This window comes from Triticum urartu, chromosome 5A (assembly GCF_056163025.1).
Source record: "Triticum urartu cultivar PI428250 chromosome 5A, HENAU_Tu73, whole genome shotgun sequence".
Lineage (NCBI taxonomy): Eukaryota > Viridiplantae > Streptophyta > Magnoliopsida > Poales > Poaceae > Triticum > Triticum urartu.
Window position 1 is genome coordinate 619353277 of NC_141877.1, and position 22939 is coordinate 619376215.

Sequence of the window (22939 nt, forward strand, 5' to 3'; positions counted from 1 at the left end):
TTCACATGCAAGCCGACGGACGCATGAGAGGCATGAGAGATCGATTTCGAAGACAGACATGCTCGGCTGCTTGCTACCAAAGGCAAACAAATATATCTGGAGGGTCGTGTGCCTGCTAGTTGCCCGGAGAATTTCTGGTGCTCCCACACTTTCTGTGATACCATGATATGAGAGCTTCTGGTCCGTCAGATCAAAGATCCAACGGTTAGTGTTCCCGTCTTCGGACCTGCGCAAAATTAAGAGATAAATCACGGGTGTTTCTGCAAGTTTGCACAAGCTTTTCCTGTGACCACTAGATCTTTGATCGGACGGACCACGAGCTCCCGTATCATGGTATCACAGTCACAGAAGGTGTGGTAGCGCCTGAAATTCTCCCGCTAGTCGCCTGGTGCTTCTGGAAGGAGCGCAATGCAAAGATTTTTAACGTTGCAGTAAGCTCTACAACCCAGGTCCATAACAGGATACTTGACGAGGCACAGTGCTGGCTATATGCCGGGCTTAAGCCGATGTCAAAGTTTTTTGATCCGCCTTGATTGGCCTCTAGCCGGTTTGTATAGATTGGCTGCCGGTGCCCCAATTGTAATAGCTAAGCTACTATTTCCTCTTCATCAATGAGACTCAGCGACCGCTGCTTTTTCGTCAAAAAAAACTTAGGGGGTGTAAACAGTGTACATGTATAGCTACTCTAATTGAATATAGCCTCTTGGTATAACTATTTGAATGGAAATGAGTAATCTGTTCATTAGGTAGAGACGGAGACGGGGATCGAGAGGTACATAAACGTATTCATGGGTGCTTGCCTGTCATGGGTGCGTTGAAGGCTCTGCATCTACGTACACGATGAGAGCGAAGCTCTGGCAATAGCTGTAGAATGGTTAAGAACATCAGTATACTTGACTTCATTGACTAATTAATTGCCTAGCAAAAGGACACCTGCAGTTGTTGTATTTTTCTGGCGGAGTTGAAAATTTGGGTATCATGGCGCTAAGAAGGTGAAATTCAGATAATAGTGTTCTGAATAGTCATAGTTGTCTTTTTTATGAGAGTTGATAATATGAATATGTGATGTGTGCTAATGTCTGCACCCACGAGAGCGGATATTCCTTACCCTGAGGACAATAAGCCAGAGAGAGGTAGCAGCCTTACAGTTGTTGCTAGTTGCTTGAACACAAGGATGTCCTCACCACGAGAGCCTTTTGCCGCTCTTGATAATCTTGTTAACCACGATCAATTGACTTTCAGTCTGAATTGTTTCTTTTGTTTACAGCTGGTTGGGCGGTGTACATGTAGACAACGAGCTGGCCAAATATATAAGCTGACGAATATACAAAATTAGTTGCTGAGTCATTCCGTTGTGACCTGCAATATTGTATCCAGTGACTCAAAATTAGACACTAGTGTTGCAATCAGGACGTCATACATAAAATTTAGTTTGGTTACATGACAAGTGGTTATATAGATTAAGATGCAAATATTAAAGGAGTAGCGTCCTCCTGCACATATTACGAACACATAGCTACTCTAAGCAAACAACAATGAAAACAATGACAGAACGGAGATGATATGGTCAAAATATCTTTCATTACAAGTATCGCAATGTGTTTGGTCTAACCACTATCTGAATGTAAGGTCGGAGATGGAGAACGAAGAGGTGCATAAATGTAATCTGGTTTCCTCACGGGGAAGTGGAGTGCTAATAATATTGAGAAGATGGCTGTCATGGGATGGTGTGTTGAAGTTTCTGCGTCTACACGACGAGAGCGAAGCTCTGGCAATAGCTGTGGAATGGTTAAGAATAGCAGCATGCCTAACTTGATTAACTAATTAATTGCCCAGCAGAGTTTGTTAAGGTGGTGAGGTCGGCTAGGAGGCTTTGCCTCCATGATGGAAGCAACTTGTCTAAAACTAGAAAAAACAAGACACGCCACAGCATCAGCATGCTCTTGTACTTAAACGGCGGCAGTGCCTGGCTTCCATGCGTGCCAAGTAATTACTCTTCAACAATGTCAACGGCCGCATTCTTACTGCCGGCGTTGCTCCTACTGCCGTCGTTGTTGGCAGCCACCGCAGCCGCGGAGGGCCGCACCATCACCGTGTCACCGACATGTCAGGGTAGCTGTGGCGGCGTTGACATCCCTTACCCCTTCGGCATCGGCGCCGGCTGCTTCCGCAAGGGCTTCGAGATCAACTGCACAGACGCCGGCGTGCCGCTCCTCACCAACACGTCCATCCAGGTGGTCAACCTCTCCGTCGATCCACCCGAGTCACGGGTGCTGCTTCCCATTAGGTGGCAGTGCTATCAAGTGAACGACTCCGACGTCAATAAAGTGGTAAGCAATATGAAGGACACGAGCTTCTTCAACCCCGAGAAGAACGTACCTATAGACGGCGTATACCGCATCTCCAACAAGCACAACGTGCTCTTCGTCCTCGGCTGCGCCACCATCGGCATCGTGATGACCTTCAAGGGCCAAACACTGGCCTACTCCTCCGGGTGCATGTCCTTCTGCCGCAGTGCCACTGCAGCACAGGACGGCCAGTGCGCCGGCGCCGGATGCTGCAAGGTAGCCATCCAGCCGGAGGTCACGAGCGTCGTGTTCGAGTTCCCCAACATCAGGAAAGAGATGCCACAAATGCTCAACTACAGCCCATGCGACTATGCCTTCATCGTCGACGAGGACAACTACACCTTCCAGAGCTCCGACCTGCGGCACATGGACAGAACCCGGACCATGCCGGCGCGCCTTGACTGGGCTATCCGCGAAATGCCGTCCTGCGCCGACGCCAAGGACGCGGCAGATCAGTACGCTTGCAAGAGCAATCACAGCGAGTGCGTTAACTCCACCAATGGGACTGGCTATGCCTGCAAGTGCTCCCAAGGCTACGAGGGCAACCCATACCTTGTCGGAGAAAGCGGATGCGCCGGTAAGCACCACTCTGCATCTCTCCTTTTTTACACTCCTCCACCCTCTCCTTACTGCTCTGCCATCACCGGCACCTATGCTTAGCCACCCACCGCTACCCCAAGTGCAAACCGCAAGCTTGTCTCCCAGTCCACCACCGCCGGATTGGTCGCTGCATACCGTGCCCTGGCTCGACCCAGCCAGCCGGCCCTTTCGGCCACTTCATTTTTAGAGCACATGCATGTGGATCAGGCTTTCCACTGTGGGCATCTTCAAGAACCGCAACGCCAAGGTCTTCCTCTCGCAACATCTTCAACCAGAGGCCGAATTTCATGTTTTGACCCTTTTGGCATACAAATTCAGGATCTGACCCGGTTGAAAAAAAAATCAGAATTTGACCCTTTCGCTATCGCCAGGGGTACTGACGGTAGGGTTAGACAGCCTACCACCAGGGGATCTGGCGGTAGGGTGCGACAGAGAGGGAGGGCGGCCGTTTGCCCGAGCTGACGTGGATAAGTACCCTACCGCTAGGTACACTGGCGGTAGGGTGCGGCTGGGTTTTGCCTCCCAAACTTTCCGTGACGAAATATCAAAGTGCCCTGGCGATAGGTTGGCGGTAGCCTGAGACACCCTACCGCCAGCGTCCGTGGCTGTAAGGTTCTGTGTTTTATTTTCCCAAGTTCAGTTGCTTGTTTCTTTTCAAATTCAATATGACAGGAAAATCACAAATAGATAAGCACAGCAGCAAAAAGTGTTTGCATATGAAATTATGATAACCTCACACTTGCAGATAGTAAAATTGATGTATCCATTAAGTTCAACATATCAAAATAGGTTCAACTACTAACATAAATAGCAATAACAGGACACCAAGTAGTTCAACATAAGACAACTACTTTAACTTAGCAAGTTCAACATCACTAGTTCCTCCCCCTCCCCCTCTTGGCGGCATGCTCCTCCTCGTTTGTCTTCGAGCGGCCCCCGTCCGGCTGGGTTGGCTGAGTCAGTTGAGGTCCATCATCGTCGTCGTACTTCTCATCACCTTCTTCGTCGTCACCTCCTTCCTCTTCTCCCTCTTCTTCCTCTTCCTCCTCGTCCACTTCCTCTTCTTCCTCGGTCTCGTTAACAAGGCGAGACGACGAGGCGGCATGGCTCGAGGAACCTCCTCCGGTGTGGCTTGATGAAGCTAGGGCACGTGTCGACCCACCAGGAGGAGGAACATGCACGTCAACCAAGGCGGCGCACCCAAGCATGCCCGCTAGCTTGCGGCAACGGTTAATGATCTTCTGCAATAACAAATATAGTAGAGTATGACTTGGATCAGGTTTAGGGTTGCAAATAAGTAAGAACATGTGGCATGGATCAAATTTGCGTTCGCTCCAATAGAATGCTATGAGGCTTAAAGTTACCTTCGTCGCTTCCCTCAGCTTGTTGTCACCCTCCATGGTTCCAGGGTCAGAACTTAGCGCATTCGAGCCGTCGAAAATGTTCCTGTTTAGCTCTGCGGCCTGGAAATCCAAGGATCATTAAAAAGTTAGCGAGAATGACCATGTCATCATCATTAGCTCGAATGCATTTCAACAAAACTTACCACTCTGTTCATAAGGGGCGCATACTCTCTGAAATCACCTTGCATATCTCCGAGGTTTCTTCATCCTCAGAGTCCTCCTCCTCCTGAAGTGATGCCATGTCCACTTCCGTCCATCGTGGCCTCAGATGCAGACGAAACTTGATGCCATCGTCATACCAATTCATGTGCCTCTCATACACATTCCAGCAAATGCCTGACCTCTCCCCATCTTTGCGGAACGTCCTCTCGTCCCACATTGTCACAAAAGACTTGTGCTCGTCAGCCCAGTCCAATATCGACTGAGAATACTGATTGCTCTTCCTGCATAGGGGCATAACAAGCAAAAAAACACAAAAGACCATAAGAACGTCGAACTTAAAGAAATCACGGTAAAGAGATGGCAGCACATACTTGTGAAGGTCGTAACCGCCGGTGTCGTGGGGCCTTGCCGGTGGTGTGTGTTGCAATACGCCAAATTGTGTCGCCACGCGTTGTGGTAGGTGCCATTCGACGGCGTACACGCATATCAGCGGGACAATGCACCAGAAGAGAAGGCGGTCCCGCTCGCACATCTCGTTCAGCTCGAACCCCCAAGCTCTATCGTGGTACGGCCACCAGTTAACCTATACAAATATTGTTTAGCAACCGTGAAAGTATAAACATTTAAAACTATCTCGCTCATTGGTATACCTGAAAAGATGTCAGGTTGTCCAGCTCGTTGGTGAAGGCCTTGTACATCGCACTTTCCTTGCCCGAGAAGACCTTAACCTTGTCCCAAGAATAGGCGACAGTAGGGTATCGAGAACGGTCGCCATCCTCGCCATACTCCGTCCACTCTGTCTGTGGCAGCTTCTCAGGGCGACCAACCGGCAGCCGCTCCCAACTCCAAATCGAGAGGGCCCAGACACACCCACACATCCCAGATGTTTTCTCGGTCCTCTGCGTTGCGTCATCCAGCTGCAAACAACAAGTGATGATCAGACGACACAATTTAAAGCAATTTAAAGAACCACACACATAGGTGAAATGTATGACGTCTTACTGAACGGTAGAGGTACACGAGGCCAGCAGACCCCCAGCTGTACCCTGCATCCCAGTCGGCCAGGAAGTCCAGGTACATCCATAGGGCGTTGTCCCCCGAGCAGTCAGGAAAGACCACCTCTATGAGAAGAAACCACAGGTAGGTCCTTGCATACTGCTCCACGGTCCTCGGATCCGCATCTTGCGGGCATTCAGCCCGGTGGTCTAGGAGCCATGCCAGTGCTACACCGGATGTTCGGTTACTCTTGATGGGAGGGCAGTCGCCGATGAGGGCGGTAACCCTGTCCGGCCAGTTCTTCTTATCCACGCACCCAATGAGAGCATGGCCCTTGATCGGTAGGGCCGTGATCATGGCGAAGTCCTCGAGCGTCACCGTCATCTCACCACATGGGAGATGGAAAGAGTGTGTCTCGGGCCGCCAACGGTCCACCAACGATGTGAGAGCCGTGTGGACAAGCATCGGCGGCATACGCTTGAACTGGAGCACGAAACCCAAGAGCCCGGCTCTCCTGTAATATGGCTTGTAGCGGTTGTCGTAGTTCATCTCTTTGACCTTGGTGTGGCCCCTCATACGTAAGGGCGGAAGCATTTGTCAATGTGCACACGAAAATAGTTAGAAAAAACTTTTGAAAAGGCAAAATTGTGATGCAACACGTTGATCAGTGCTATTTACCACTCCGCTCTCGATGTAACGGGCGCGATGACCGTTGTCGAATGCCGGGTCAAGCATAATGTAATTAGTGCGATCGCCGGACCAATGGGGGGCCTCCTGAAACACAAACACTTTGTTATGAACATATAATCATATCATATTAAACCGTTCAACTAACATCAATCATATCATATTCAACAAATGTAAAAAAATATTATGAATATGAACTGCGGTTCATCTTCAAACTAGTTATTCTATCCTTTTATGAATATGAACATTAACCAATCAATTTCAACAATTGTAAAAACATATATAAAAATTACCAACATATTCATCTTCAAACCACATCACCACATCACCTCATCACCTCATCTTGTGCCAAATAGGTTCTATCCTCAAACTAGTTAACAAATCCAACATATTCAACCACATCACCACATCAACTCATCAATCAAATTCAAACGTATTTAACCACATCAAACATCAATAAATAATTCAAAAAATATTAACATGAACTAGGGTTCATCAACTATATAAAATAGGATCTATCATAGTCAACTACATCAAACATCATATTACTCCTAATTAAACGAACCTAAAAACAACAAAAATCTAAATCTACTAAATGAAATAGGGTTCATCTTGTGCCAAATAATGCGTCGAATCGAAAGCTTCTTAACTAAAACGAATTGGAGGGATTGAGAGAGCTTACTTTTCTCGTTTCGAAGCCATCTCGATCCGCAAAAACCGTTCACAAACGAAGAAGATTGGATGGGGGGAGTGGAGGGGCTGAGAGAGGCCTTCCCCTCTCTGTTCTTGCGGGCGACGGCAGGGGAGAAGAAGATGGGGGCTGGGTTCGTGGATGGGCCCCACGAGCCGGCCCCTGCGGGCTTACAACCGTTCGGCACTTACCGCCACGGACATTGGCGGTAGGGTTGCACACCCTACCGCTGGGTGTCCTAGCGGTAGGGTCGATGGCATGAAACGGCAGCCGTTTGGTGAGGCTGACATGGATAAGTAGCCTACCGCCAAGGCCCCTGGCGGTAGGCTATGTAACCCAACCGCCAGAGCCTCTGGCGGTAAGAAAAAGGGTAAAATCCCGGAAAAAATTCAAACAGGGGTCAAATCCCGAATTTGTATGCCAAAAGGGTCAAAACACGAAATTCGGCCTCAACCAGACACCTTTGCCCGGAAGTTCACTGCTGACGTCCTGCTCTGGCGCTACCTGCACTTGATCCTCAATTCGATCTGAGAAACCTGGGTGCAAAGCTTCTCATCATCAGTATAAAATTCACATGTTTTTCGTCCCTCCCCCCCCTCCCCTACTGCGCCTTCAACCTTTCCAAAAAGAACAGTCATTACATCACTATATTGTTGGGACAGTAAGACAGCTAGTGCAATGGATCAAAAGAATATTTAAAAAGATGCCACTGGAGCAATTCACAATATAGCGTAAATTCTGCGATAACTAGTCGTGTACACCGATGATCATTTATTTATGTATGCATTCCGCAGATATCAATGAATGCAACGATCCAGGGAAGTATCCTTGCTTGCAGCCGGGAGAATGTGCGAACAACGAAGGATCTTATGACTGCCCCTGTCCTCCGGGTTATCGTAACCATGACGCCAAAATAGAAAAGTGTACCTTACTTCCTTCAAGTTTCCCACTGGCAGCAAAGATCTCCATAGGTATATATACATCTTTTTTCTCTTTTTTCTTATACGAAGGGAGATCTCATTCGTGGCATTTAAATATTAATTTGTTGTGTTTAACTGGAATAAGGGAGTTATTTTCACTATATATACGAGAATCGGTCTCTTGCCAAAGGAATATCCTGCAAGTTAATAGAAAATTATGTTTTTGAAAGACTATATTTAAGAAATCAATAGTTTCAGTGCGGATGCACTAGATGCAGTTCACATATATAGCACACATTTGTTTTAGAAACAAATACCTTAGATTATGGATCAACTCTCCCAAATGGTATAGCTAATTGTTGTTTTTACGTAAAGCAGTTGTTAGCACTGCCTGTCCACTTTGTATTATCAATACTCGCTATGTATGTGGCCAAAATTAACATGCATAAATGCATAATATCTCTATGCATGATCATTGTAGGTATCATTTCGGGCTCCTCCTTATTACTTGTTGCTCTACTTTCGAAGCTACTGAGGCTCCAAAGGAGAAGAACGAAGGGCTTGTTTAAGAAGAATGGAGGTTTGGTCCTTCGAGATGTGAGAACTTTAAATATCTTCACAAAGAAGGAGATAAACAAAATCACCAAGAACCAATCAGAGGTCCTTGGTAAAGGGTGCTTTGGCAAAGTATACAAAGGGATTCTTCCAGATGGTACGACAGTGGCAGTAAAAACCTCCATCAAGATAAACAAAGTTCGAAAGGAGGAATTTACCAAGGAAGTGGAAATCCAGTCACAGATGATCCACAAGAACATCATCAAACTCATCGGCTGCTGCTTGGAGGTGGATGTTCCAATGTTGGTGTATGAGTTCGCTGCTAATGGGAGTCTGCAAGACATTCTCCATGGTAACACTCGCCTCTCTAATTTCCCACTAGACCTGCGACTGGATATTGCAATTGATGCTGCAGAAGGGTTATCTTATATGCACTCATCAACAAGTCGTACCATCCGGCATGGGGATGTCAAGCCAGCCAACATACTTTTAGATGAAAAGTACATGCCAAAAATCTCGGATTTCGGGACATCAAAGTTTCTTACAAAGGACAAAAATCACACCGGGCTTGTTGTAGGCAGCATGGAATATATAGACCCGATGTTCTGTGAAACGGGACAATTAACACAGAAGAGTGATGTTTACAACTTTGGAGTTGTACTCTTGGAACTCATCACCAGAAAGCCAATTGTGTATGATGGAAATCATAGGCTCATAGTTGACTTCTGTGATGTTTATAAGAAAGAAAACAGTGGAGAGGCAATGTTTGACAAAGATATTGCAACTGAAGAAGATACTTACATACTGGAAGAGATTGGCAGACTGGCTGTAAAGTGTTTAGCAAATGTTGTAGAAGATCGTCCAGAGATGAAGGAGGTAGCAGAACGACTTGCCATGCTTAGAAGAGCTAGGAAAACTGGGAACATAAACAACAAAAGCCCCAATTACTTTGAGGAAATTTAAGGTGCTCCCTGAGCATTGCTTCTGAGATTGAAGATTAGTTAACTAGTAGAAAAAAAATGTACTGTATTTCTGTATCTTATATCTTCAGTGTAAATGAATATTGACTGTTGTATCATGCCATAAAGTCTGTTGCAGTGAATAGTTATCAAACTTACCTGGTAGCTTTGTTGGTGTATATCACCTTGTTCTTCGAAGTGTTAATATGTTGTACACTAGTTCTAAATGACAACATTGAGATCGACATCCGCCTGGAGTAAATGATTAATTCCTAGAGTTTTCTTGACGGCATGTGATATTCAGTACCTTAGAATCCTTTCGAGGATTGTAGAAACCGATGTCCATCGAAAACAGGGCATATCAGAGTTATGTTATATGACACGACACTGTGATGCATAGGAGTATATATTTTAATTAATAAAAACAAGCGAAAAATTAAGCATGGAGCACTTGAAGATGCAGTGGCAACTAAACTGCGCAGCTCTAGGAAGTTAAGGCAAAGCTGATGTTGGTGCTACAATATATCAGGAATCGCAGAGAATAACATGTGCTGCTAAAAAAGAAATTCAATGGAAGACAGCACTGGTGGAGACTACTGAATGCTAAAATGAATCAAACAATAAATTAAGGACCATCCTCTATTCTCAATTGGTGGGAAGTTTCAGAAATTGAGAAGCTGGAGCACTCACGCTAGGGCGGGCGGATCGGCGTCGGGCCCTCCGTGCTGCCTGCTGCGCCGTCGGCCGTCGCGGTGGACGGTGGTCGGCGTGCGACGGGCGCGGTCCAAGCCGTGCCCGCCGAAGCGCCGAGCAGCCGAGGACGGAGGCGGGCGCGACGGTGCACGGGCTGGCGGCGTCCGGGCGCGGGAACGCTGCGCGGTGGATTGGGCGTCAGCGTTTACCTGATGGACTATCTGAAGATCGACTGTAGAAGTGTCGATATGGTCTTCAGGCGAACGACTTCAGTTATCGGACGGACGGCCATCGTCTCTCCGGTACTTCTACTGTTTTTTTTTTCAAGGGAAATACTTGTATTACTCAATAATCAAGTCTTTACAATCATCTTTAGCAATCTCTACCACCTCCAAAGGACCTGACCCAATCCAGGTCATAGTTCTACTCTCCACTCTCCCAAAGGCAGCTAGACAATCACTAGCTTTATTTTAAACTCGCGAAACGTAAGTAATACAAGTAGATCGAAGACTAACAAGATATCTTATCTCATTAATAAAAGAAGCATAAACGGATCGATCCTTGCCAGCACAAGTGATCATGGCCACCGCCTCCGAAGAATCCATCTCAACAACAATAGGAAGATTTGACCTTTGAATAGATATCGAAAGCCCCTCCATGCATGCACATAACTCCGCTTCCAGAGCATCTCCGCAAGAAAACAAAACTCTGGAGGCTGAGAATATAATGTCACCATTTGAATCCCGGAGGATCATTCCAGCTCCCGCTGCTCCAGAAGAATCGTAGGACCCGTCAGTATTTAGTTTAACCCAATCCGTGCTCGGTCTAGACCATCTGACCTCCGGGGATGCAGTTCTGCCCGGTGAAGGCAAAGAACCCAAGACCACCACGGACTTGCCCTTAATCGGGTCCATGTTGGAGTTCAGTTTGATCGCCAACAGCGACTCCAGGTAGCTTTGCAAGAAGCGAACCAAAATTTCCAGTGGTGGGACTGGTTTTTGATGTGTTATCTCATTCCGGACAAACCAGCTACGCCAAAGGGTCATAAGCATCATGCTTCGCTCAATTTCACTTAATGGTGATAGGGCAATTAGCAGCCACTCCTTCCCACTATTTGTCAGATTATCAATATTGGGTAACCTCCATACCTTGGCCATCTCTAGATACAAGTCTCGCCCAAACTGGCAACGCACAAAGGGGTGAAAATTATCTTCCTCTTCAACACCACAAACTGGACATGTGCTAGACACTTCTAGTCCAATTTTATGCTTGTTCCGCCAAGTGGGAAGCCCATCAGTCGCTACTCGCCAAGCAAAGTTCTTGACAGTAGGAGGCACCACACTTTTCCATATGTAAGACCAGCAAGCTCTACTCCCGTCTGGAGAAGAGCTAGATGAGGACGCCCTCTCTCTATGTGCTTCATCAAACACCAGCATATAAGCACTTTTTACTGTGAACACTCCCAGCTTATTAGGCCCCCATGCAATAACATCTTCGGCCTGCCTCGGAGAAGCTCTAATCTTTAGAATTTCATCAACGTCCGCGGCAAGGAAGTGCTGCGACAGTAACTGCACCTTCCAGGATCCATTCTCATTCAGGAAATCGGAGACATAGCGCACACGACATCTGCCTTGCAATGAGATGGGTTTATATGAGAAAGGCCTAGGGATCCAGTTATCGCGCCAAACTCGTATGCTCCTGCCATTGCCCACACGCCAAATCAAACCCTTCTTTAGCAAATCCAACCCGTGGCTTATTGCTTGCCAGGAAGAGGATGCACTTCCGGTGAAAACCGTATCCTCAAGCTTGCCCTCTGGATAGTATCTTGCTTTCAAAACCTGTGCACATAAACTGTCCGGCCTAGAGATCAATCTCCACGCCTGCCGAGCCAAAAGCGCCTGGTTAAACAACCAAAAATCTCGAAAACCTGCACCGCCTCTATCCTTTGGCTGCATGAGATGGTCCCACCCCCTCCAGTGGACCTTTCTTTTCCCTTTTGCCGAACCCCAATAAAAATTTCTAACCATTCTTGTAAGATCATCGCATACTGAAAATGGCAATTTGAAAACCCCCATGATATAAGTTGGCAGCGCCTGTGCAACAGCTTTCACTAATACCTCCCTTCCGGGCTGGGCAAGTTGACCATCTCCCCACTGAATAAGGCGTTTTGTCAAGCTTGTCTGAAGGTTTTGGAACTTCCCCTTAGACATGCATCCCTCAGGAGTAGGCAGGCCCAAATACTTCTCAAAAACCAGACTTTGCACACGCAACACCTGCCGAACCTCATCTTGAACTGTGTTCGGACAAGAAGAACCAAAGAACATGGAACATTTTTCATAGTTGAGACTTTGCCCGGTGGCCGTACCATACAAGTCTAGAGCTTCCTTAACGCTCTCTGCCTGACCTCTAGTTGCCTCAAAAAACAACAAGGTATCGTCAGCAAATAACAAGTGAGATATACCTGGTGCTCGCCTGCATACTCTCACCGGAGTAATAAGACCAGAAGTCACTCTTTTTTTAGGATCACAGAAAGACCATCCGCCACAAACAGGAATAAGAATGGTGAAAGGGGATCACCTTGCCGAAGCCCACGCGTCGGTGCAAATGAATCCAAGAGAGTTCCGTTTAATTTGACAGAATATCTCACCGATGTGACACAAGTCATGATCCAGTCTATCCATCGCTGAGAGAACCCCAACTTTTGCATCACTTGCCTCAAGAATCCCCAGTCCACCCTATCATATGCTTTGGAGAGATCAAGCTTATATGCACAAAAGCTCTTTGTGGAATCCTTTTCCTGTTTGATGTAGTGTAAGCACTCAAAGGCAATTAGCGCATTATCGGTAATCATCCTACCCGGTATGAACGCACTCTGCTCATCTGAGATTAGGTTGTCCAAGAGAGGACGGAGCCTATTAACCAAACACTTAGATATGACTTTGTAAATCACATTGCACAGACTAATTGGCCTATACTCAGACAACTTTGTAGGATTAGCAACTTTCGGTATGAGGACAATTGTCGTGGAGTTAACTCCCTCTGGCATCACCCCCGTCCCAAAGAAGTCCTTAACAGCCGCAATCACACTGTCCTTGAGAGTCGCCCAATTCTTCTGAAAGAATCTGGCTGGAAAAACATCGGGCCTCGGCGCCTTAAGTGGTCCTATCTGAAAGAGTGTGTCAGAGATTTCCTTATCACTAAACGGAGCACACAGCTTGTTATTGTCCTCCTCCGTGACCAGTGCTTCAAAAAGATCAACCACATGGCCTGCATCAAGGTTAACATCCGTTGTGAAGATATCATAAAAATACTCATTCGCTAACTTACCCATAGATACGAAATCTGAGTGGACCACCCCAATACTATCTGTTAACTGCCTGATTTTGTTTTTTCGAGCCCTCCACACTGCCTTACTATGAAAAAACTTTGTGTTGCGATCGCCCTCCTTAAGCCATGAAATTATCAATCTTTGGAGCCAGATCATCTCCTCTTGGTACAAAAGATCATTCATCCTGTCTGTCACTTTCCTTATTTCTCGTCTGTCCGCATTCATATGCATGAGCTCTTCGAGCTGTGATCGGGACTTAGCTAGCTCCTTTGTTACATTTCCGAACTTCCTGCACCAATACCCAAGCGACACCATCGTCTTGGTTAGCGCCTCTCGCAGCTGCTCCAAAGTTTGGACATTTCCAACAGACTCCCAAGCATTCTTGATGACCTCCGGCAGCGTGGAGTCCCGCTCCTAGAAAATCTCATACCGGCGCTGTTTAGGCCCAACCGGTCCTGAATCCGCCTCACCTTTGAGAAGTACTGCCACATGGTCCGAACAAGGACTAAGAATATGATGTACAGAGGCAAAAGAGAATAGATTCCTCCGCTCATTTGTTGCAACGGCCCTATCAAGCCTCACCCTGACATTGTTCGTGCCGCTTCTCTTATTGTCATAGGTGAAAGGGACCCCCGAAAAACCCAAGTCTACCAAGCCACAAACTTCAAGGACATCCCTGAATGCTATCATCTGCGGCTCCGGCCTTGGTGTAGCTCAAAAGTGTTCAAAATCCCACATTGCTTCGTTAAAATCCCCAATAACCAACCACGGAAGATCATTGACAGATTTCAAATTCTGTATTTTTGCCCACATGAGATGCCGATTCTCTACCCGCGGTTCTCCATATACGAACGTAACTCTCCATTGCTCCGCCCCTTCCTGCACCCAAACTAGAGCATCGACATGACGGTCGTCTTTGTCTAGCACTTCCACCACACAATTTCATGCCAATATACTGCCAAGCCACCGCTCATGTCAGAACTATCAACGCCACAAAAACCCTTCAGTCCCAGCCGACCTCTCAACCTCTTCATCTTCGCTTCCTTCTGTCTCGTTTCACACAAGAACACAAACATGGGGGAATGTGACCTACATAAGGTCGTCAGCTCTCGAACTGTCTGGGAATTCCCCCCTCCTCGGTAGTTCCAGCTTAAGTAATTCATTGGACCCGGCGGTCCTCCGTTTCGGAGGCCGCCTCATAAGATGTACCCATATCCACTTCGCCAATCATCTCCTCCCCACTCCCGCTGTGCTGCAGTCTCTTCACGATCGGGTTCTTACCCGGTGTAGAGCCAGCCGCAGTCGGGCTCGGGCTCACAAACCCGGCGCCGTTCTCAATAAGAAGCACGGTATCAGCCACCTTCCCTCCTAGATTAGGGACTAGCTGCCCACGGAGGTTAATAGTGCCATCATCTCTGACGAGTCTTTTACGAACCGAGCGTTCCTGTTCCAGCCTGACATGCTCGCCATCCTCAACAACCCCCTCAGCTTGACTCGGGTGCACTCCAGCACCCCTACCTCCAGCCCCAAAGCTTCTCCCTCCTCTTTCACCCCTGCCTCCACCTCCTCTTCTACCACCCCGTACTCCCTCCCCAGAGGCATTATCTCCTCTACGCGAATCAGACCAAGCACCTCAACCTCCTCTTGTGCCACTGTTAGTTGGTTCTCCACTCCAATGCAAATAGTCACCACATTCACACGACGACGGATCGTGTATCCCATCGCCACATTCCTCAACCACGTGACCCATACATCCACAAAAGAAACAGAAATCAGGCAGCTTTTCGTAGTAAACGGGGTATTTCTTCCTTTCCTTCAAAGTGATTGGCACAAATCTCACCAAAGGTTTATTAACATTAACAAACACCCTAACCCTCAAGTGGCTCGAAGGATTGATCTTGCCTTCATTGACAATCACCGTAAACGGAGGCTCCCCTACCTTCTTTGCCACCTTCTCGGCCAGTTCTTTCTTTCTCGTTAGCTCGTCAGGCAGGCCTTTGATCCCTGCCCATATTGGATACATGTCCAACGAGTAATCAGAGACATTAGTAAACCCATCATATTCAACCAAAACCACTGGATCTCTCCTAAACTGCCACGGTCCTCCTTCCATAACCCTCTTCCAGTCTCCCAAACAATGGCATTACGTCAAGAACAAATTAGGTCCCTTGATGTTGAACGTCACACCTTGAGCACACGCCCAAGCATTCCTCATGGAGTTTAACAGGGCCGTGTGACTGAATGGGCGTAGGGTATGAACCCTAAAGAGAGACAGCCATCTCACATCCTTGATTAACTCATCAACCTCCCCTGAAAGATCTAGATCTTCCTCCTCCTCACCATGTAAGTTTAGGCCTTCAAACACATCCTCCAGATTCGGATCTGGGCCATGGTGATTCCAATTTTCCTCCTCATCCCCATCCACCCGATCATGCTCCATGCCCCTCGCTTCACCCGCCCCTCCCGCGGCCACCCTCGCCGCCGATGACGACGGGACTTGATCCTCTCCAGGCCCCAAGGACTTCCGCCCTAACTCCTTCGCCTGCGCTCCCTTCGACCCCCCTGCTCCGCGATCTCCATCCCCTACCTCCATGCTACCGGTGTACCAGGACGATTGCCACGGGGCGACCCGATCACCAGAAAAAGCTAAGCGATCCGGCCGGTTTTCACGTGGAAATTTTGTGGACTTCGGCGGCGCTGCCGAAGGAAGAGGTAGACCCTAGGGAAACCCTAGGGGGGAAAAGAGTAGTGTTACTTATTCACCATCATTAGAGCACAAAAAAACAACATTAGTTTGGTTGCCTGCATTTAGACTACCTCAAGCAATTTTTACCATGGTACTTGTTGCCTGGGTCGCAGTTTTTAGACAAACAGTATAAATGTGATCACCCCTTCTCACTAGTTATAACTTACCACACATGGGTTGAATAGCATCTATTAGTGTCAAAAAACGTCTTATATTATGGGATGGAGGGAGTAGAAAACAAATGGCAGTTTATCCTAACTACAACAAATAGTAGTACAAATTAAGAGTCATATGGCTGAATAGGGGAAAGATCGTCGATGCTAACTAGGTGGAAGTCCATTGTCGTCCTTTTCTTCTTCTTCTTCTGCTGCTGCTTCTTCTCTTGTACTGCTGTCTCTTCTTTCTCTTCTTCAGATTCTTGTCTGATCTCTGTTATCCCACATTGTCTGAGCTCACTTCATCCTTTTGTTCTTCAAGGCTTCGTTGTCAAATGCCTTCGCGCCATGGTCCGAGCTGACAACATCATCAGGCGTCACATCTTCCTCCTTTGGCACAAGTTCATCACAACCCCATTGTAGGATCTAGTTATGAATGATGCAACATGCAAGAACAAGCTTAACCTGGGTAGGGTAAGGGTGGAATGGCTTCTGATCTAGTATCTTAAACCTATTCTTGAGAGCTTCAAATGCCCTCTCAACCATCACTCTAAGCCTAGGTGAGTAAGATTAAACAGTTCATGTGGAGTCTAGGATAGTTCCTGAAAGGGACTCGTTCAAATGGTGTATTGTTTTCCTGAAGGGTGGAAGAACACCAGGCTGACATGCATAGCCAGCATCCCCTGGATAAAACTCGCCATCGGGGATATTGATGCCATCAGGTTGTTTCGTGCTGTCAGTTAGGATGTTAGCATCATGGGTTGATCCTTCCCACCCAGCTAGCACACAGGTGAACTTCGGAGCGAAGTCAACCGCAGCAAGAACATTCTGACTTGTGTAGTGCTTTCTATCCTTGTATGCTATCGACTGTGCCCTTGGCACTTTAGAAGTCACCTGAGTACCATATATTGCGCCCATGCAATCCTGAAAATGGTATGGTAGATGGTGTTATGGCAATCCTGAAAATTGGCTATCCTCTTCTGATTCTGGATTAACAATGGATCATATACCGAATGACAGGCTTGTCATTCCGCTTATGGACCAACAGGATCCAGGCATGAATCATAGCTATCAGCAATACTACCTAAACTACCAGCTTCATTCGTTCGTTCACAACCTAAGTGACGGCCATGGTGCAATCAGCAATGGCGCAATTGATCCTACACCGTCCTAACAAATGACCTAATAGAGGAGGCGGGCGGCGGGGTTGTATGCTGCTTACCAGCTTCGGAGGGGGCATGGCTGAGACGAGGATGGCCAGTTGGAGTCGAAGAAGAAGGGAAGAAGCAACTAGTGCTATCGAAGAGTGTTGTTGACGTCTCCGCACCGCCGCTGCTTGCGCAGTTCTGAGTCGCCTTTGTCGTCGGTGCTAAGAACAGAGGAAGGGATTGTCCTGGAGCTAGGGTGACCTAGTAAATGGGTTGAGGCTATGTTTCGTTCCATCCCGCCTCTGCCGCTTTCCTTCTCCCGCCATCTCCGCCCCGATTCCCCCCTGCATCGTGGCCTACGTCGTCTCTTATTTTTGCGCCCAACTCAACCTGGTTCGCTAGAAACGGCCGATTTGAGCGTTCCCGGCGAGGCAGGCTCTGGGGTGCTTTTAAGTTTCGTGTCGATGCAAGTCAGCTCTTCCTGCACGCAACCAAACAGGCTTTTTTCATCCCGTCCGGACATGGTTAGGATGTATGCAAGTAACCAAACGTGTCCCAGAAGGCCACCACTCTTCCCATTCGCCTGAACCCAAGCTTGGCAGGCTAATAATCGGCGGCTGATTAGTCGCTCAAGCTGTGGTGGCGGAGGCTACGGAGGCAAAGCTGGAGAGCGCCGAGGCGAAACAAGAGAAGGCAAAGGCAAGTGCCGGAGCTTTAGTTCTCAGGGCTCATGGCTGGACACGGGAACGGGCGCCGGTGATCATTTAGATTAGGTTTAGAATAGAAGTATGTCCGAAATTATACCTCCAGAGTCGGACGAGCTCCGCTTTTAATTGAAGTAAGTCCGAAATGTAATAAATTTCGCCATGTTTATATGAAATCCGTCGTGTTAGTGTGAATCTCTTCCTGTTTATTATAAAAATCCATCCGATTTGCATGAATTTTGTACTTTTAGTTCAAAATATGATTGAAATGTATGCGAACAACGTTGGATGACGGTCGTCCGGCATCAATGTCTGCGGACTAGTCCTCCTGTCCGCGGACAGATGCCGGAGCAAATTTATGGGTTAGTGTTGGAGATGCCCTCAGCATGTTAGGAAGACCCAAGTATGTATTATCTGATAGGGCTTATGTTACAATATTCAGCTCTCTGCACACATTCTCCCGTATACTGACACGCGTATTAGGACTGGAGAAAACACGTGATTTATCATTACTCACACATTCTCCTTGTGAGAACATGCTTTCATCAATGAGTCATTTGTAAATAAAAGAAGGAAAATTGAAGGTGCATTCCTACACACACACGAATACCATCCAATCCACCAACTTTCTCCTCATCAAGCAAAAGGATGAAAACGCCTAACAAAAAAGACATGGAGATAAAGGCTCGAATCGAGCAATATTTTTGCGGAGAGCGGCGGAAGAAAAAATTGGTGCTAGCAAATGAAGAGGTTCGGATTAGAATGGTAGAAGGTAAAGTGGGAAGATAATGCACTTTTGCTTGTATGACTGTGCAATACAACAATAACCCGTCGTTGGATTGATGGTGAGACGATGCACTTTTGTGCGCTGGCCATGGGAATTGTACGCATCCATCATACCCACTCACATCGATCGATCACCACACCCAGCCAGCGATTTAATCGCGCCGTGCTTAACGAACTTGTATTGGTTTTAGTAGGTACGGAGGATTGTTTATCCTGCTATAAAAGATGGCGAAAGCCACAAAGCGAAGTGCCAGCAGCCTGCATGGCACTCACTAGCCGGAAACAACAATGAGGTGGATGGCCACATCGATCGCATCTTCTTGTTGATCATCTCCACCTTTTGTTTCCTCTTTAATTTTTCCCTCGGTGCCCTCATGAGTAGCCATGCATGATGCATGAACGGACACGGCTCAATCACCCGACGTACGCGTGTGCTCCGGCTTCTTCTAGAACGATTCCACCCGTTAAGCTATAACTAATTCGAGACCATAAGTATCAGGGCGGTCGGTATACGATAATTTATCGGAAAAAAGAAGGTCGGTACAATAATTGTTTTTTTCCCCGAAAAAAATAATTCTCTTTTTAATTGGTATACAATAATTGGTTTGGTTCTGCTTAAAGATACTGTTTGCAGCTGCCTCGCATGATTGAAAGTGTGCAAATGATCCAGACAGACATGGTACATGTACGAGGCGTTTGGTTCGCACGTTGGTATCGTTTTCGACTTTCGGTATTGGAAAAGCACTGCTTCCGTTATTTTCTCCTGAATACGCATGTTGTTTGGTTCGGATGCGAGCGAATACGGAGCAGAGGGGATTTTGTATCCGGCCCGATCAGACGTTTTCGCAGATGTGAAGCGTTGTATCCGGTAGCATCATAACAGAAAACAGAATGACCAAACCAAACGGCTGCAATTGTTTCTTTTTTAAGCGCTGAAGCGCTATAATCAGAAGCGGGGTTTTTTTCTTCTTTTTTCGAGAAAACTTTCAATCTATTCGTCTTCTATCATGATAATACAAAGAACACTAGAAATAATAAAAATTACATCTAGATTCGTAGACCATCTAGCGACGACTATAATCACTGAAGCGAGCTGAAGGCACGCCGCCGTCATCATCCCTCCTCGCCGGAGTCGTGCATAACTTGTTGTAGTAGACAGTCGGGAAGTCGTCGTGCTAAGGCCCCGTAGGACCAGCGCACCAGAATAGCAACCGTCGCTGGTGAAGAATAATGTAGATCGAAAGGATCCAACCTGAAGACACACGGACATAGACGAACCACAACCAGATCCGAGCAAATCCTTCGAGGATAGATCCGCCGGAGACACACCTCCACACGCCCACCAACGATGCTAGACGCATCACCGGAACAGGGACTAGGCGGGGAGACCTTTATTTCATCTTCAGGGAGCCGCCGCACCTTTATTTCATCTTCAGGGAGCCGCCGCCGTCTCGTCTTCCTGAGTAGAACACAAACCCTAACAAATCTTGAAGAAACGACTAACAACCAAACCCTCCCGCCGGCCCTTGCCAGGATCCACACGCCCCCATGGCCCTAGGGCCACCGGAAACGAGGCGGACCTGTAGTGGAGCCGGCGGAAAGCACGAACCCTAGCTTTTCTTGGAGAAGGAGGCGGCGGCTGGAAAGAGGCTCTGAAGACCTACAGAAGCGGGGTTTCTGAAAGAGGCGATTTGGTGCCTGGCTCAGATGAGCCCGGGCATGAACTGTACAGTGATTTGGTGCCTGGAGTTCATGCATAGGAGCATCTTGTACCCAAAAAAATAGAATTTTTGAACTGTTTTTCTTTTCTAAATCGCGGTACTGTTCTGAGCCCGAGCTCTGGGTTGAATTATCGGGGTTTTCTACCCAACCAAACGCTTCGATAATTGGTCTGGATCACTTGAACACTTTGCACGAAGGCCTGATTCGTTTGGCTGACTGGCTACTCTACGATTCGTTGGCGATGGATGTACATGCATGTAACCATGTCCTGTGCGTGGAAAAGGCGGTAGCTCGATGTCATATCATCGTGGATTCGTGACTCGTACACGGCATGGCAGTATATGCCCGGCCGTATGGTACTCTAGCTGACTCATTCCTGAGGTGAGCCCGCGCGCGCACGTCGCGAAAAAGATGACAACCTACCTCTCGACGCACGCGGGCTATGTACTAGTACTACATAGCCATGTTAGAAAAGGAGTAGATAGAAAAGACTAGTAGTTGTTAACCTCGCTATCGGGCTAGCTGTGAACCCAGCGGAACCAGCTGGTGACCGACGGTGACTACTCCCGTCGACCGCAACGTCTCTGCTAAACAAACCACTTCCCCGCATATTCCTCCATTTTTAACCCAGGAAGCTTTCCAGCATACGAAGCCATCGCCGAGGTCGACAGCCATGGAATGGACGTAAGCCGTGCATCAGACGCCGCGTAGACGTCGCCCGGTGGACATGCCCCGCCCCGCGCGCGCACGGCACAACACACCCAGGACGCAGCGCGTACCGCCCCCGTGCTACGTCCGTCCGTCCGTCCGTCCGTTGGTCCTCGGCGACAGCGGCCGCGGAGCAGCTGCGTGCATGGCGCGGCCTGGCTGCATGCCGATGCCATGGAACCTTTGGGAGGGCAGAGCGGGTGGGCTGGTCGTGGCTCTTCCTCTCTTATCCGGAGGATCGGAAAGCGACGGCGCGCCGGCCGGTCGCCGCCTCGCGCCACCACCCGTCCTCCTCCACGTCGAGCAGGACCATGCCTGCACTGCACGCTGATTACACTACAGCGTCAGCGCTTATTTCCAGCGTTAGTTGGCTAATCCCGTCGAGTTCTCGACGATTGCTCCGTGGCTAGCTCCGTTGGATCGATGCAGGTTTAGTCGAGGACAGCGCGTACGTCAAAGACAAGGAAAAACCCGGGCCATGACAAGGACGATCACCTTACTCTATCGCTTAGCTTGGCGCCAAGTTTATTTAAAGTTGTGTGGCCTTGGATTAATGCAGACACCCGTGATCAATCCGCACACGAACACCCGCTTTGCTTTGCTTTGCTTTGGGTTGGAGTGGAGTGGCTGACATAACAGGCAGAGCTAGCATACATGTCCATTACGTACACACGTAACGTACGTGGCTAAAACTTGATGCGCCTAAAAATGGCGACGAGACTTCGTGAAACGCGGGGACGATGTGTGTTCCGACGTCACGTCACGCACCACGGAGTACGTACATCATCGCTCGTCGGGAGCCTATCCATCCGACCGATCTCGATCGAGCTCCCAACATTTCCAGGACACACCGGGGAGCATCTTTCCATCTTCTCTCCTCATGTGGACGGACCCTGCTGCTGCTACGCGACAACAACCTGGGCTATGGGCATGGCACGCCACAAATATCTCGAGTACACAACAGGGACTTGCTCGACTGATTATCTAAACCCATGACACTGTCGTGTGAGTAGTGGACGTGGATTACCAAAGCCCGGGCACACAAATTTACAGTCTACACGGCTACACCAAGCTATAAAGTTGCAAAATTCTCACACAAAAGTTGTTTGTTCTTGGCATTACAGTCTTCTCCTTGGTTGTTACACTACTCACACACCCATGGCCCACGGGGCTAGTACTACACAGCTGTGAGTCAACTCCAAGATGCATGCATGCATGCATGCATCAAGAAACAAACATGCATTCGCGTGTCCATTCCCATCTCGATTTCAAATTAAACAAGAGCCCACTCGCGATATCGCCAATCTCCATAGCGCACCGGCGCACGCGCGCCCAAAGCCCCACGACTTTTCTTTCAAGCAAAGGGAAAAAAGATATTGGGGGGATCCTAGACCAGCAAGTGATTTTTCTTTTCTAATGAGCAAAAAAAGGTCCTGCTATAGCCAGTGGCGGAGCCAGAAATTAAGATTAGGAGGTCAAATGACACAAACTTTGAATTACATGGGCCAAACTACACTAATGCATGTATTATTATCTAAATTCTACACTGTTCGTTGCTATATTAGTATCAAATCAGTGATGTTGGGGGGGGGGGGGGGGGGGGAGGGCAGGGCCCCCTGCTGGTCCTC

The 22939-nt window shown here is 48.0% G+C and overlaps 2 protein-coding genes across 2 annotated transcripts; one reads left to right on the forward strand and one right to left on the reverse strand.

Annotated features, from left to right (window-relative positions):
* Positions 1-1955: 1955 nt before the first annotated feature.
* On the forward strand, positions 1956-9486 carry LOC125511087 (wall-associated receptor kinase 2). The gene is made up of 3 exons (XM_048676367.2): positions 1956-2925; positions 7682-7858; positions 8289-9486. The coding sequence occupies exons 1-3, from the start codon at positions 2004-2006 to the stop codon at positions 9323-9325; spliced, it is 2136 nt and encodes a 711-aa protein (XP_048532324.2). The 5' UTR covers positions 1956-2003; the 3' UTR covers positions 9326-9486.
* LOC125511088 (serine/threonine-protein phosphatase 7 long form homolog) lies at positions 3645-7195 on the reverse strand. The gene is made up of 7 exons (XM_048676369.2): positions 6879-7195; positions 5516-6283; positions 5164-5430; positions 4885-5096; positions 4495-4794; positions 4313-4411; positions 3645-4189 (listed from the first exon to the last, which is right to left on the reverse strand). Exons 2-5 carry the CDS (start codon positions 6101-6103, stop codon positions 4503-4505), a joined length of 1359 nt encoding a protein of 452 aa, XP_048532326.2. The 5' UTR covers positions 6104-6283; positions 6879-7195; the 3' UTR covers positions 3645-4189; positions 4313-4411; positions 4495-4502.
* Positions 9487-22939: the final 13453 nt, after the last annotated feature.